The sequence below is a fragment of the Candoia aspera genome, chromosome 4 (genome assembly GCF_035149785.1).
Source record: "Candoia aspera isolate rCanAsp1 chromosome 4, rCanAsp1.hap2, whole genome shotgun sequence".
NCBI lineage: Eukaryota > Metazoa > Chordata > Lepidosauria > Squamata > Boidae > Candoia > Candoia aspera.
The window spans coordinates 110,312,178-110,325,517 of NC_086156.1; the positions used below are offsets into that span (position 1 = coordinate 110,312,178).

The window sequence follows — 13,340 nt, forward strand, 5'->3', positions numbered from 1 at the left end:
TTTACATTTAGTATAGTTGTGGGTCTGGCCTGAGAGAAAACTGAATTTTTAATCTTGTTTCACTTTCAGCACTTAACTGAGTCTTAATGTGTTAAGCCATGGAAGGGCTGAGGAGCACCACTGTTGAGCTGTGCTTAGGGTATCAGTTAGCCTAGGCTGACCATATTTCCTTGAGACAAAAACGGGACATCGGGATGGCAAAACGGGGCAGGGCTGAGCGACGGGGCTGGATCGGCCAGCAGGAACTTCTCTGGTCTTCTCAGGCTGGGAATCTTCGGATTCCTTCGTTTGCGAGAGGCAAGGCTGGGCTGGAGAGTCTAGTGAACGGTTGTCCCCGACAAGCTATTCCTCCTCTGGCTGTGCTTTTACATTCTTTTCTTCCCACCGTTTCAAGGCAGGAGCTGATCGGCTCACCCTTTGATCACCACCTATCAGCTGATCCTGTTTTTTTCTTTTTAGGTTTCCCGCCGGGTTGAGCTCTGCAGCTTTTTTCCTGCCGTTTCTGCTGAGCTCCCCCTCCTTCCACTCCAAGTCAGACTGCATTCTGACAGGTTTTTGGGAACTTTCAAATTTTTAAGTAAGGTTTTTAAGAAAACGGGACAAAATGGACATTTATATTAAAACGACGGGACGGTCTGGAACTGTTAAAAAAACAGGACTGTCCCCTTCAAAACGGGATGTATGGTCAGCCTAAGTTAGCCTTAATCCAGCCCTGGCTTGGACAGGGAAAGCTCTTAGGAATGTCCACAAATGCTGAGTTGAATCTAGGAGGAGGAAGGCAGGAATTAACTTTAATAAAAGAGATGCCTTTAGAAAAGGCATAGATTTAGTGTCAACCACGAGAACTCCAAAGAGATACACAGGAATGCAAAATATTACAAGAAACTTAAGAAGCCAGCTTTAAATCTGGAGTTCACTGCACAAAATTAAGTTGGTTTTCAGCTTGTAGCATTTTGTGCTTCTGGGTGGCTCTGTCATTTCTTGTAATTGACACTAAAGCTACGCCTTTTCTGAAGTGTTTTGGCAGCCAAAGATTTGAAGATTTAGGTCTTCTTTCTATGTAGACCTAATTTTTTCTCCTTAAGCATTGCCTAGTGTTTTTTCCAGGACATAGAATTGGATCACAGATCTCTTAAACGTAGGGAATTTAATTCTATTCAAGGCTTGGAATAGGTAGCTAAAAGACCTTTTGGTATACAGATTCTGTTTTCAATCACTCCTGCCATTCCGGGAGATGATGTGAGTTCCTGGAACCCCTTGTGCCTGCACCAGGTCCATATCAGCCCCATTTGGAGAAATGCACGGGAAGAACTATTGGCTAGAAGGTGAGAGTAATCATATGTGCAGTAGATGGGGAACCCAGTATTGGCAGTAGGAGCTGGTCTTCATCTTGACTACTACTTGAGGGCCTTTGGAGGGTTGATTCATGCCCATCTCCTCTTCCTCCAGCAAATCAACAACCACTCAGTGGAACTGCACGCCAAGCCAGACTACCACAAGTTCCTGATTGGGCGTGGAGGTGCTAATATCCGCAAAGTGAGGGACCGCACCGGTGCCCGGATCATCTTCCCCACCCCTGAGGATAAGGACCAGGATGTTATTACCATTGTGGGGAAGGAGGACGCAGTACGGCAGGCCCAGCAAGAACTGGAGAGTCTCATTCGTAACTTGGTATGGATTGTACAGCTATTGGGTGGGGTGGGGTGGGGTAGGGGTGGGGGAGATGCTGGATTAGAGCGAAGCCCTGCGTTCCTTCCCTGCAACCTTATCCTATGGCTGTGATTGCAGGAGCTGCATTGCTGTTTTTATAGGGGATGAAACTCAGTGCCTCCACTCGTTCCTCATAACGATACTGCAGCTTACGGTTCTACAAAGCCAAATAGTCTCTTCACAGATGGTGTGGAATTGTGAAAGGTGGAGGAGAAACCCTTGAAAAAAGCACGAAAGCTTAGTGACTCCTTCTGTTCCCCACCCGCTACTTCCCCTCTAGGATAATGTCATTGAAGATTCGATGGTGGTGGATCCCAAGTACCACCGCCATTTTGTGGCCCGTCGGGGACACGTGCTGCGGGAGATTGCAGAAGAGTACGGTGGGGTCACTGTGAGTTTCCCCCGGACAGGTGTCCAGAGTGATCGCGTGATGCTCAAGGGAGCCAAGGATTGTGTGGAGGCTGCCAAGAGGCGCATCCTGGAGATCATCAGTGACCTGGTAAGCCATGCTCTATCTCTGGATTTCAATAGGCATTAAAAGTGACTCACAGATGGATCAGAGTGTGATTCATCTTACAAAAAGCAGCCTTCCCCATCCTTGTACCATGAACCTGCTAGCAGAGAATATATCTCATGCTGTCCCATTTAATGAACAAATCCCTAGATCTCACATCACCATCACTGACTTCTTTCATGAAGGTTGATCTTCCCTTAGAACATCTCTCTTCTAGAAGATGGGTGGGTAGAGATGGAGGTAGACCAAAAAGATCTATAGATTTTGATAATCTCTAATTCATGGGAGGGAGGGGAAACCATTATAATTGCTCTGCAGTCAGGAAGTTTTTTTGCCCTTCCTGCTTAAAGGGAACAGGTAGGAATTGATCAGTAAGGTCTGCTCCTCAGAATCTGCACGTTCACTGCCCTGTAGAGGAGTTGGTAGTAAGCTGTGTAGATCTTTTGTCCAAATCAAGCCGAGACATTATGCTAAACTATAAGCTATGATTCGTAAACCTCACTCGCTGGGTTCACCCAACAAATTAAGCTGACACCCAAACAAACCACATTACGATTTAGCCTGATGTGTAAATTCAAGTTCACACTTCAACAACCAAGGTAAAGGTAAAGGTAAAGGTTTCCCTTGACGTAAAGTCCAGTCGTGTCCGACTCTAGGGGGCGGTGCTCATCTCCATTTCAAAGCCGAAGAGCCGGCGTTTGTCCGTAGACACTTCCTCCGTGGTCATGTGGCCAGCATGACTCACAGAACGCCATTACCTTCCCGCCGAAGCGGTACCTATTGATCTACTCACATTTGCATGTTTTCGAACTGCTAGGTGAGCAGGAGCTGGGACTAGCAACGGGAGCTCACCCCACCGCGCGGTTTCGAACCGTCGACCTTCCGATCGGCAGCTCAGCGGTTTAACCCGCAGCGCCACCGCGTCCCATATTCAACAACCAAATCTGCAAATAAAATCATGCGTTACCAACCACATTGGTAGCTTGGCTCTGATGCATGTTTCCTTTGATACCTTAGGACAGTGACAATGACTAGATCCTATCAAGCTTTAACTGGAGTTCTCCAGGCTGTGCAGAACCAATTACAATGCATTATAAAAATCAGAATGATAGGAGAAATGAGAATGATTTAAGTTTCCTTTGACTTGAGCTCCACTTTTGGTGACTTTGTAGATACGTCCCTGTAGTTTTCTTGGCAACAATTTGGAAGGGGGTTATTCCCTTCTGGGATATTTTCCAGCTTCTCAGTTGGCCTACAGTGTCAGGAGTTCCTGATGATTGCTCATCCAAGGTCTAAGCAAGGCCAATCCTCGCTGGAAGTTGCCACCTATGAAACAGCGTAGGTGGCTTATCAGCAGTTCCATTTCTGTGCAGGACCTCCTTCCCCTGGTCCCAAAGAGGTTCTAAGCATACTTTAGAAGTAATACATCCAGCATTGCTGGCAACGCGATCTGGTACTCAACTAGTGCCTGAGCTTTGATTTCTCTCACCTTCGCCAGGAGGCCCAGGTAGTTCTGGAATGCATCATCCCACAGCGCTACCATCGGGTCGTCATGGGAGTGAAAGGTTACAAGGTGCAACAGATCACTCGGGATCATGATGTCCTCATCAAGTTCCCGGAGCGAGATGACAATTCAGGTGGGTGGGGTGGGGGTGGGTGGGCAAAGCAGTTGTCACCCCCAAATACAACTTTGGGCAGGTGAGTGCCTTCTTTTGACCGCTCTTTTATTCTGTGGCTTTTCTCACAAGCAGGTTCAGAAGCACAGTCTCAGGAAAATGGTGATGTGATGCCTGAACTGGACACTCCTCGCAAATGTGACATCATCCTCATTTCCGGACGCAAGGAGAAGTGCGAGGCTGCCCGGGCAGCTCTGCTGGTTAGGACCCTGTCTTCCTACTGGGTTAGGGAAGAATTCCTTTTGTTTAGCAGTTTAGTTCAACCCACCTGCACAGGTGATCTCATTAGTTTTTCAACCTGTTTTTAATTGAAGAAGGAGTCTGACTTGTATTTTCTTGGGTGTTAGATTTGGCTCGGGCTCAGTTCTCTGCTGGGCCCTGGGTAGCCTAGATCAAGTTGGACTTACTGCCAGTTACATGCGAAAGGTGCAAAACAAGAGAAACATTTCACCGTTGGGATAAAATTGTAAGACTTGTTTTTGCACGTCTGCTAGAGAAGAGGTGGGGCAGTTATCCAGAGGAATCAGTGTGGCTGTTAAATGTGAGTCAGTCCAGCCTTCCATTTTCTGAAGAACATTGGGGATAAGAATCAGCTGGCTTTCACCTCTCCTTCCTCAATCCTAAATGCATAGCTTTTTCCCTCCGAAACCTTCTATTATTAAGACATCAGAAGTACAAACTTCTGCCATTAACTTTTGAATCTGCTATGTTCCTCTCTCCCCAGGCTCTGGTTCCCATCACCATGGATGTTGATGTTCCCTTTGATCTGCATCGCTACATCATTCGGCAAAAGGGAGCTGGCATTCGCAAGATGATGGAAGAATATGAGGTAGGGGTGCACGATCCCACTTGCAAACGTGCTTTCTTAATCTAGGTGTTCGTTTTGACAGGCTTTAAATGGTGGGCAAGTTCCATGGACAGTTCTGGTGTTCTGTTGCTTGCAGAACTGTTAGCTCTTTGCTATGGGAGACTTTTGAAGCAAACCAGAGAATGAGAGAGAGCCAGTTTGGTCTAGTGGTTAAGGTGCTGGGCTAGAAACCAGGAGACTGAGAGTTCTAGTCCCGCCTTAGGCATGAAAGCCGGCTGGGTGACCTTGGGCCAGTCCCCCTCTCTCAGCCCAACAGCCAATTAGGTGTGGTATGAGAGTTCTAGTCCCGCCTTAGGCATGAAAGCCGGCTGGGTGACCTTGGGCCAGTCCCTCCCTCTCAGCCCAACTCACCTCACAGGGTTGCTTTTGTGGGGAAAATAGGAGGAGGAAGGAGTGTTAGGTGTGTTCTTCGCCTTGAGTTATTTATAAAAAATAATAAAGGCGGGATAGTAAATAAATAAATAAACAAATAAAATAAACCTGATTCATATACAGTGCCTGCAAACGTTATCTCATCCTAGCTTTGTCCCATGACTAAGACAAGTCGTAATTGATGCGTGAATCATCCACAGTGACATAAGTAGACTTGCACAAGATCAGAAATGTCAAGCCTTTTTTTAAGAGGTTGGAGGAAAAACAAAAGGAATGTTTAGAGATTAAATCATTGCTAAAAGACGATCCCCTTAAAGTATTGGGTGCAGTAACAGACTGTTTTTGCTTTCAAAGAGAGAAACGTATCTGAACTATAACTGATTTTCCCCCACTCCTGGGGTGGGAGCATATTAAAAGCAAGTCGTGGATATATATATTTAATACCTTTATTTTATAAATGGAATTAATGCAACAGTGTTAAAAAAAATACAGCAGTGATAATAGAGTCAAAAAGAATGATTGTAAACTGAAAAAGATGACAGAGAAGAAAAAAGAAGTTTCATAGAACAAATCCCAAGGAGAAATATTAATGTACCGCAAGCTTAGCCTTTAACATATTACTAAATACAGACTATATAGAAACATAGTGCTCCATCTTCTGATTTCTACGGTACGGGTAGTCCTCTCTTAACTACCACAATAGGGACTGGAAAACTGGTTATTAAGCAGTGCAGTCATTAAGTGAGTCACTGCATGACAGGACCTGATTTTACAACCATTTTTACGATGGTTGTTAAGCGACTCCAGCTTCCCCAATGGACCTTTTTTTGCCGGAAACTGGCAAAAAGCTTGCAAACCACGATCACGTGACTGCAGGACACTGCAGCTGGTCGTAATTGTGAGCCACCTGCCAAGTGCCCGAATTGCAGTCGTGTGACTGAGGGGTGGTGTGACGTTTTGCAACAGTTGTGTGAGTACAGGCTCTCACAAAACGTTTACAGGCTGTAAAGCACTTTCCGAGGCTGTCATAACTTCAGACCGTCATTAAACAAATGGTCGTTAAGCAAGGACTACCTGTATAAGGACATTTGAAAAATTGAGAGAGAACGCACCTAATAATTAGTAGATTATAAGCTCGAAGCAGACCAAAGGAAGGTATGGGCAATAGTGTCCCAGCCAACAGAGAAACCTTAGAACAGCCCAATGCCAGCAACTTCATCCTATCTGGCCCAGGCTATGCCAGACAGAATTGGAAGAGATCCTTTTCAACCAATCCCAACTGCTAGCAATTCACACAGTCCTAACCACATGTTCACCTTCAAGGCTGTTTCCGCTGAGGATATATTTTCCACCCTTACGCTTAAGACTAATAAAAATTAACATGAGTGAGCGGAGTCCTGACATGTTTTGCATCAGTTCTGTTTCATGAACAGCCCTAATAAATGTCTCGAAATTATATCTCAGATAGCTAATTGGTCTACTGAAATAGAGTCACGGGGATCTCTAATGTCCCCTTACACCGGGGTTTCTCAACCAGGGTTACGTGGAACTCTAAGGTTCCGTGAGAGGCCACTAGGGGTTCCCTAGGAGATCACACTTTATTTTTAAAAATTATTTCAAATTTGGGCAACTTCACATTAAAGAGGTAGGTTTCATTCTTTATTTTTAGTTTAAGAACACTGTTCGTGCATATATACAGGCCTATCCATGAAACAAATACAATGATTTTGCAACTTCTGGCCTCTACTTGAGCCTGAATGGGCAGGGGTTCCCCGACACCTGAAAAATATTTGAAGGGTTCCTCCAGGGTCAAAAAGTTGAAAAAGGCTGCCTTACACCATTGGGAGGTTTTCCCTTAAGTGCAAAACAAAGTCAGTGGGGGAAATGACAACTAACACCTACGCGTTTTCACCCCATGGAAGGAATTGTGGAAAAGTACTTGAAGTTTGAAACAAAGGGCAGTTTGAGATTGGGGAAACGTGACCCAGATGGAAAGTACCAGCTGCAAAAGTTAGAGTCCCCAAGAGAAGGACTTCTTGGGGGTCCTGTTCCCTGGGAGCCCCCTAGCTACATAGCCATTGACTAATGCCTCTGGGGTTGGGGGAGTAAACACAGAAGAGTCAACTTGTTCAAGGTAAGACATGAGACAAATGCCAGCCCAGCAAGTAAGTCTGAGGGGAGAGGTTCTAGCTTGGTACATTCTCTGCTCTGCTAATTTCTCTTTGCGGGGAAGTCTTTAAAAAAAAAATTGCAGAGAATTTTGAAATCAGCAGTCAGACTATCTTGCTCAGTAAGTGGCCCAGACCACCCTACCCCTTTGTTCTGCAGCAGGTATAGATCCAGCAGACTCATTTGACAACAGTGCTGCCCATTGAACAGATGACACCCATCCTCTTTTTGCTTTTATTTTGTAACATGATGGTTTTCCATTCTGCAGGTGACTATCTCAGTGCCGCAACCCGAACAGCAGTCCGATATCATCAAGGTCACTGGCCTCGTCCCCAACGTTGAGCGAGCCAAGGCAGGCCTCCTGGACAGGGTCAGAGAGCTGCAGGCTGAGCAGGAAGATCGGGTACTTCCCCGTGCTGAGCAGTCCAGAACTTGCCCCATGTCTCCCCCAAAGATTGGGAGGGCCTCTCTAGCTAGCCCACACCTTATGATTTCCTCTTCTCTCTAGGCACTGCGAGGGTTCAAGCTGACAGTGAGCGTGGAACCCAAGTATCATCCAAAGATCATTGGCAAGAAAGGGGCTGTCATTTCCCAGATCCGTAAGGACCATGATGTCACTGTCCAGTTCCCTGACAAAGGGGATGAGAATCAGGTGGGGGTCTCTCCCTCTTTGAGTGTGTGACCCCAGGTGTTTTGGAAAAATTTATAGCTGGCATTCAAATGAGGCAGGTTGTTTCACAAGGAAGGCAAAAGTTTCTTAGCACTCTTGCGGAACAGCTAAGTCAAGATGGGCTTTTTGGTTTCCTGGCTCGATTGAGACAAAATGCGTATCTTTACAGAGTGGGGAACTGCAGAGAGAGGGTTGAGACCCCTCTAAATTATTTCTCTTTCATATTGCTCTGCTGTGCTTTCCTTCCATTCTGCCTCGTCTAAGGATCTAATCACGATCACCGGCTACGAGAAAAATGCCGAGGCTGCCCGAGATGCCATCTTGAAAATTGTGGCTGATCTTGAGGAGATGGTCAGTGAAGATGTCCGCCTGGATCACAGGGTCCACGCCCGCATCATCGGAGGGAGAGGCAAAGCTATCCGCAAACTCATGGAAGAATTCCGGGTAGGGGCAGGCTTATGGTGAGGGGGGAACAGTACAGGGACTTTCCCCTCCCAGGGAATTCTGCGAAAGAAGCAACAAAGCTGTTGTGCCCCATCTCTGTCTGCCCTATCCATCTGCTACCACAAGGGTGGATGAGTGAAATGGTGGCCAGATTTTTTTCTTTATCAGTGGAAAGAAAAATCCATTTGCCTTCCTGAAAAGTGAAATCATCTTCACGCTGAGCTTGACTGTGTATATTTGTTTGGGCCACAGGACAAATGTGGTTGGCCCTTATTTTAAGTTCCTAGTTTGGCCTAGAGTTCTGGGATTTCCTCAGTTAGCTTTTTGAGGTCAGCCATGGTCAGGTAGGGGCTACCTTATTTCAAGCAGCCTTCTCCTCTCTGCAGGTGGATATCCGCTTCCCGCAGCCAGGCTCCAGTGACCCAGATAGAGTCACAGTGACGGGGCTGCCTGAAAACGTTGATGATGCAATCGACCACATGCTTAACCTGGAAGAGGAATATGTGAGATGGAATTTGTATGGGTTTGGGGGGGGGCAGGTTGATTAAAAATGGTTGAAGAATGAACAGAGGGAGTGGAAGGGGAGGCATCCTTTTGCTCTGAGAAAAACCTTTCTCAAGGGTTCTGCTCTTGTGTCAGCCTCACTGTGTAGACCAGTGTTTTTCAACTTTGGCACCTTTAAGATATGTGGACTTCAGCTCCCAGAATTCCCCACCCAGCCAACCAATTCTGGGAGTTGACGTCCACATATCTTAAACTTGCCAAAGTTGACAAACACTGGTGTAGACCAAACCAAGAAATCAATTCCACAAGAAAGCTAAAATTAAAATTAATATTGGCTGTAATAACAGAATCTTGCAAGGCTGACTGTGTTTTACTCCCCTCCCCCTTATGCTCATGTGAATTAGGGAGATGTCTACCTGAGTTGCTTTGGCGTACCTTTTTTTGGGCTTAAGCCATTTTTTTTCCCTCTTGTCACTTTGGTAACGGATCTGGTCTATCTCCATTAAGGTCATCTTCCTTACTCCCTACATCTTGATGGCTGTTGGGAACTTCTCGCCTGGAGACCATATGTCTTTAAATATCAGTTGAGAGAGAGCTGCTGCTTTCATTTCCTCGTTGGAAGTTTCTGAAGGCATCTCTCTTCCTTCCACTGAAGGAAGCAGAGAAGGGTAGTAAGCCTGCATCTTCCAGTCATTACAGACTCCTCTAGAAGTGCTGAGGTGTCACTGACAGAATTCCCAGATGAAGGCAACCCTTCTGGAGGCAGCAAGATGGGAATTAATTAGTGTATCAGCCTCTTCCAGGAAGGGTTTCCTTTACACTCTTAACATTGCCATACTATCCACCAGTAGATGGCAAGTAGAGTCATTGGCTGTGTTTGTACAACACACCTGGCTTGTCCAGCAGGTGCATTTGAACAAAAGAGTAAGTTTGGTTAGTCTTAATCTTGGCTGGATTTTGGAGAGAGCTTGGCATGTTGTACAAATCCAACCTGTTTCATGAGTTGAATGCCTTAGTGTATGGTGGGAACTTTGACAATGGGTTCCACTCACACTCTGTTGTGTGAAAGTAGTAATTGCATATTGTGGGTGTGCATCCCCAAAATGCAGTGCCCGGCAGGAATGAGTTATTTATTTGCACCTTGGGAAACCACCAAGTATCCTCTTCAAGCAAGAGCAGGAAGGACGTGTTGTTCTGCAGGCCCATCCTGATCTTTTACCAGTTGCCTGCGAGGCAGGGTTGTGAGATGGTGGGAACTGCCCTGCCATGTAATAACCAGCATGAATCATTGTGAAGCTTTGGAGCCAAGCGGGGTTGTTTACAGAGTGCTCCGCCTTGCAATCTATCAGCTCAGCACAACTCCAGTGGTGGACTCAAAAGGCACCTGTTGGTTCCTCTTTGAACAAAACTCTGAGCTGTTTCCTTCTTAGAGGGCAAGAACAGGCATGACACCCCCATTCCAAAACACGTTTGGGAGTTACTGTTGACAGGCTGGGAATCCCTGAATATATCAGCTGTTTCTGTCTGGCTCTTAATGAACGGATGTCTCATTGCAGATGATGGATGTGGTGGAAACGGAAACCATGGCTGCTTATATGAAGCCCCCCTCCCGCTTGGAAGAGGAACCTCGGGGCCCGGCCAAGGGCTTTGTAGTGCGTGACGCCCCCTGGAATGCATCTGGGAACAAGGTTGGGCTCAACACTGCCTGTGGCCCCTCCTTAACTGGTAGCCACTTAGTGTGACCATTTGACCAGCCTGATTTCTTAAGTTGATAAAGAGTTCAAGGACTCAGACAACCAGCTCCTAGTTCCAAACTGTTGCTGCTGTTGTTTTGAGAAACATGGGACCTAGGATCTTGGGATTTTAAAAAGAAATATTATGTGGAATGCTCAATGCATGTTTAATTTTTTACCTTATTGAACAAGGTAAAAAATCACTAATTCCTTATTTATATGAGGAGCTCTGCTCTTGGGCTTACCATCTAAAAGACAGTAAGACTAGAGGGAAGCAGGGGAAGAACAAACTCAGCAACTGAGACTTTCATTTTTCATTGTAAGTTCTTACAGTCACTGGCTGGAATAGATACAGTTTAAGCCAAGAGGCACTGGCCGGGCAGCCTCAGCTTATTTAGTGCGGCCGATCCAGAGCACCCCCTCCTTTTGGGGCGCCTAAAGAAAGCATGTGCTTCTCCGCCTGACTCTCACCAACCTCTCGTCTGTCTGTTATGTGGTTTCAGGCCCCGGATGTGAGCAGCGCCGAAGAGTTCCCCATTTTTGGCACTGGTGTGGTCCCTAAGCAGGCATCAGTTTGGGGCCCTAAGAAGTTTTGAGGTCAGGGACCACGACTGGCTCTCCAGGCCGGACCTCGCGGGGGCTTTCTTGCACCACCCGCTTCCCGCCGCCGGCCACCTCTGCTGTCCAGATTCCTCCTCCTCGCCTGCACTCCTCTCCGTGACTCTGTGCGAACCATTAACCGATCAAAAAGCCATAGCCTTCCTCCTGTTCCTTCTTCTCGTCAAGCCAAAAGTAGGCCAGGTTGCAAGCACACATATGTAAAGGAGCCTCACGCAACTAGCAGGTTTTCCCTCCCCTCTCTATGCCAGATTTCAGGGCATTATTATCTCCTGGCCAGACTTGGCTGTCGGACCCCGCTTCCGCCTCTCGGCCGAGAGTGGGGTAGGCACAGGCCTTCCTGGGACTGTTCCGTCTCCTCCCGGGGCAGGTCTTGGCGAGTTCCGTGCATCCGGATCTCCTGGAGGAGCCGGCCTGGGGCTCGGGGGTTCAGACCTGCAGAAGCCGAAGCGCGGTTGGCACAGGCCTTCCTCCCCATCCGCCAAAACAATCACCTGCTTTCGGGTGCCCAAAGCAGCTGGACCTCAGCTTCTGTTTCCTGGCTACACCAGTAAGTTTGGAGCTGTGCCTTTGGGAGATGACTAAAACTGGTCGAGTGTCATGGAGGTTGGTGGCTTTTGTGGGGAGAGGGGGTGACTATCTAGGAACAAGATTCTGGCTTCATGTGGGTGAAGGACCCACTTTGGAAGCAGGTAGCACTTAGAAACTTTGGCAACTAGCAGTCTTCGTTCTCCTTCCCCTTTTCACTCCCATGATCCAGTCTGGAGTCCCAGAATGTTTTTCTTTTTCTCTTCTTCCATTTTCAGCTGCTTCCCATCTCTGCCCCCCCCCCACCTTTATTTACTCTGCTTTCCCTTCCCTGCGTCTTCCTTGAACTTGGCACTTGCTTTGAACCGTCAGGGGAAAATATGCAATGTTGAACCAAGAGACAGATGATCGTTTTGACTCCCCTTTCTTTCGGTGGCTATTCCACATCATCCTTTCCAGGTTTTAAACTGTGACTTCTAGAGTGTGTATGTGTGGGTGTGTGTGGGTGTGTGTCTATGAGTGCATGGGTATAAATGAGAAAGATGAAGATGCGAGTAAGCACCCCAGCTCCATCTGCCCCCCCCTCCAGTTTGCCCCATCTGCGTGACAAGGCAAAACAAAACACATAAAAAAAAACCTAGCAGAGTGACATAACCAAGTTTTTAATTTTTCCTTTTTTCTTCTGAAGGCAGGGTTCTGGGGAGAAATAAAAATATGACAAAAATCAGAACACACTATTGGCCTTAACAGAAAAAAAAGAGGGAGGGGGGAGAGGAAAAAAAGAAACCTAAGTTTGACAAAGGAAATATGCAAAGTCTGTAGGTCACGTGGTGACTGGGTTTTTTTTTCTAATTCCAAATAATAAACAGTGTGGGGAAAATAAACCCTTCTGGTGAATTTTTGGTGCACCAAAGTTGAGTGGCATGAGGTTGTTGTTTTTTTTTCCTCTCAGGGCTGAAAGAGAAATCCATCTATTGTAGCTGTCATTCCTCTGTTGCTGCTGTTCTGGCAGAGGAGCGAATACTGGTTCACATCTGTGGTTAGGATGAAATCTTGGATTGCTAATTTACTCTCTGCAGCCCAGCACCCCTCACCTCCCTCGCTTGGTTTTACGAAAATGGTTTAAAACGGAGTTCCTCCCTGCAGTTTGGCAGAAGGAGGTACCAGGGAAAACCATAGCTTAATCCGATGGGAAAGGACAGTTCAGCTGACAAAGCAAAAGGTGGAATGAGTAACATCGTAATGGTGGTCCCGGCCTCATCTGTACAGGTTTAGACCACCTCAGTGAGATGGCATCCCTGGGGTGTTCTGGTCCACCTTGGTAAACACCATTAGGGACCCACGGCTGATGCCAAATAGGGTTCATTCCAGTCCTCCCTTTTGGAGGCTGCCAGAAGAGGATCTCCTGTGCTTGAAATATGTCCCTGGTTAAGAATAATCGGCTGCCTCAGATTTCATTCCCAGGGAAGCATAGTCACTACTTGGGCCTAAAGACCAAAGGCAAAGACAGCCACCTTATATAACAGCCACAATG

The 13,340-nt window shown here is 46.8% G+C and overlaps 1 protein-coding gene across 1 annotated transcript in view; it reads left to right on the forward strand.

The window, feature by feature from the left end:
• LOC134495838 (vigilin-like) overlaps positions 1-12,690 on the forward strand; it is a 61,808-nt gene extending 49,118 nt beyond the window's left edge. The window contains exons 18-28 of the mRNA XM_063301505.1: positions 1,450-1,671; positions 1,991-2,209; positions 3,723-3,861; positions 3,976-4,100; positions 4,625-4,729; positions 7,578-7,712; positions 7,818-7,961; positions 8,244-8,423; positions 8,810-8,926; positions 10,484-10,615; positions 11,164-12,690. Coding sequence (XP_063157575.1) covers positions 1,450-1,671; positions 1,991-2,209; positions 3,723-3,861; positions 3,976-4,100; positions 4,625-4,729; positions 7,578-7,712; positions 7,818-7,961; positions 8,244-8,423; positions 8,810-8,926; positions 10,484-10,615; positions 11,164-11,256 — 1,611 coding nt within the window. The 3' untranslated portion in view covers positions 11,257-12,690. The remainder of the gene's footprint in view (positions 1-1,449; positions 1,672-1,990; positions 2,210-3,722; positions 3,862-3,975; positions 4,101-4,624; positions 4,730-7,577; positions 7,713-7,817; positions 7,962-8,243; positions 8,424-8,809; positions 8,927-10,483; positions 10,616-11,163) is intronic.
• Positions 12,691-13,340: the final 650 nt, after the last annotated feature.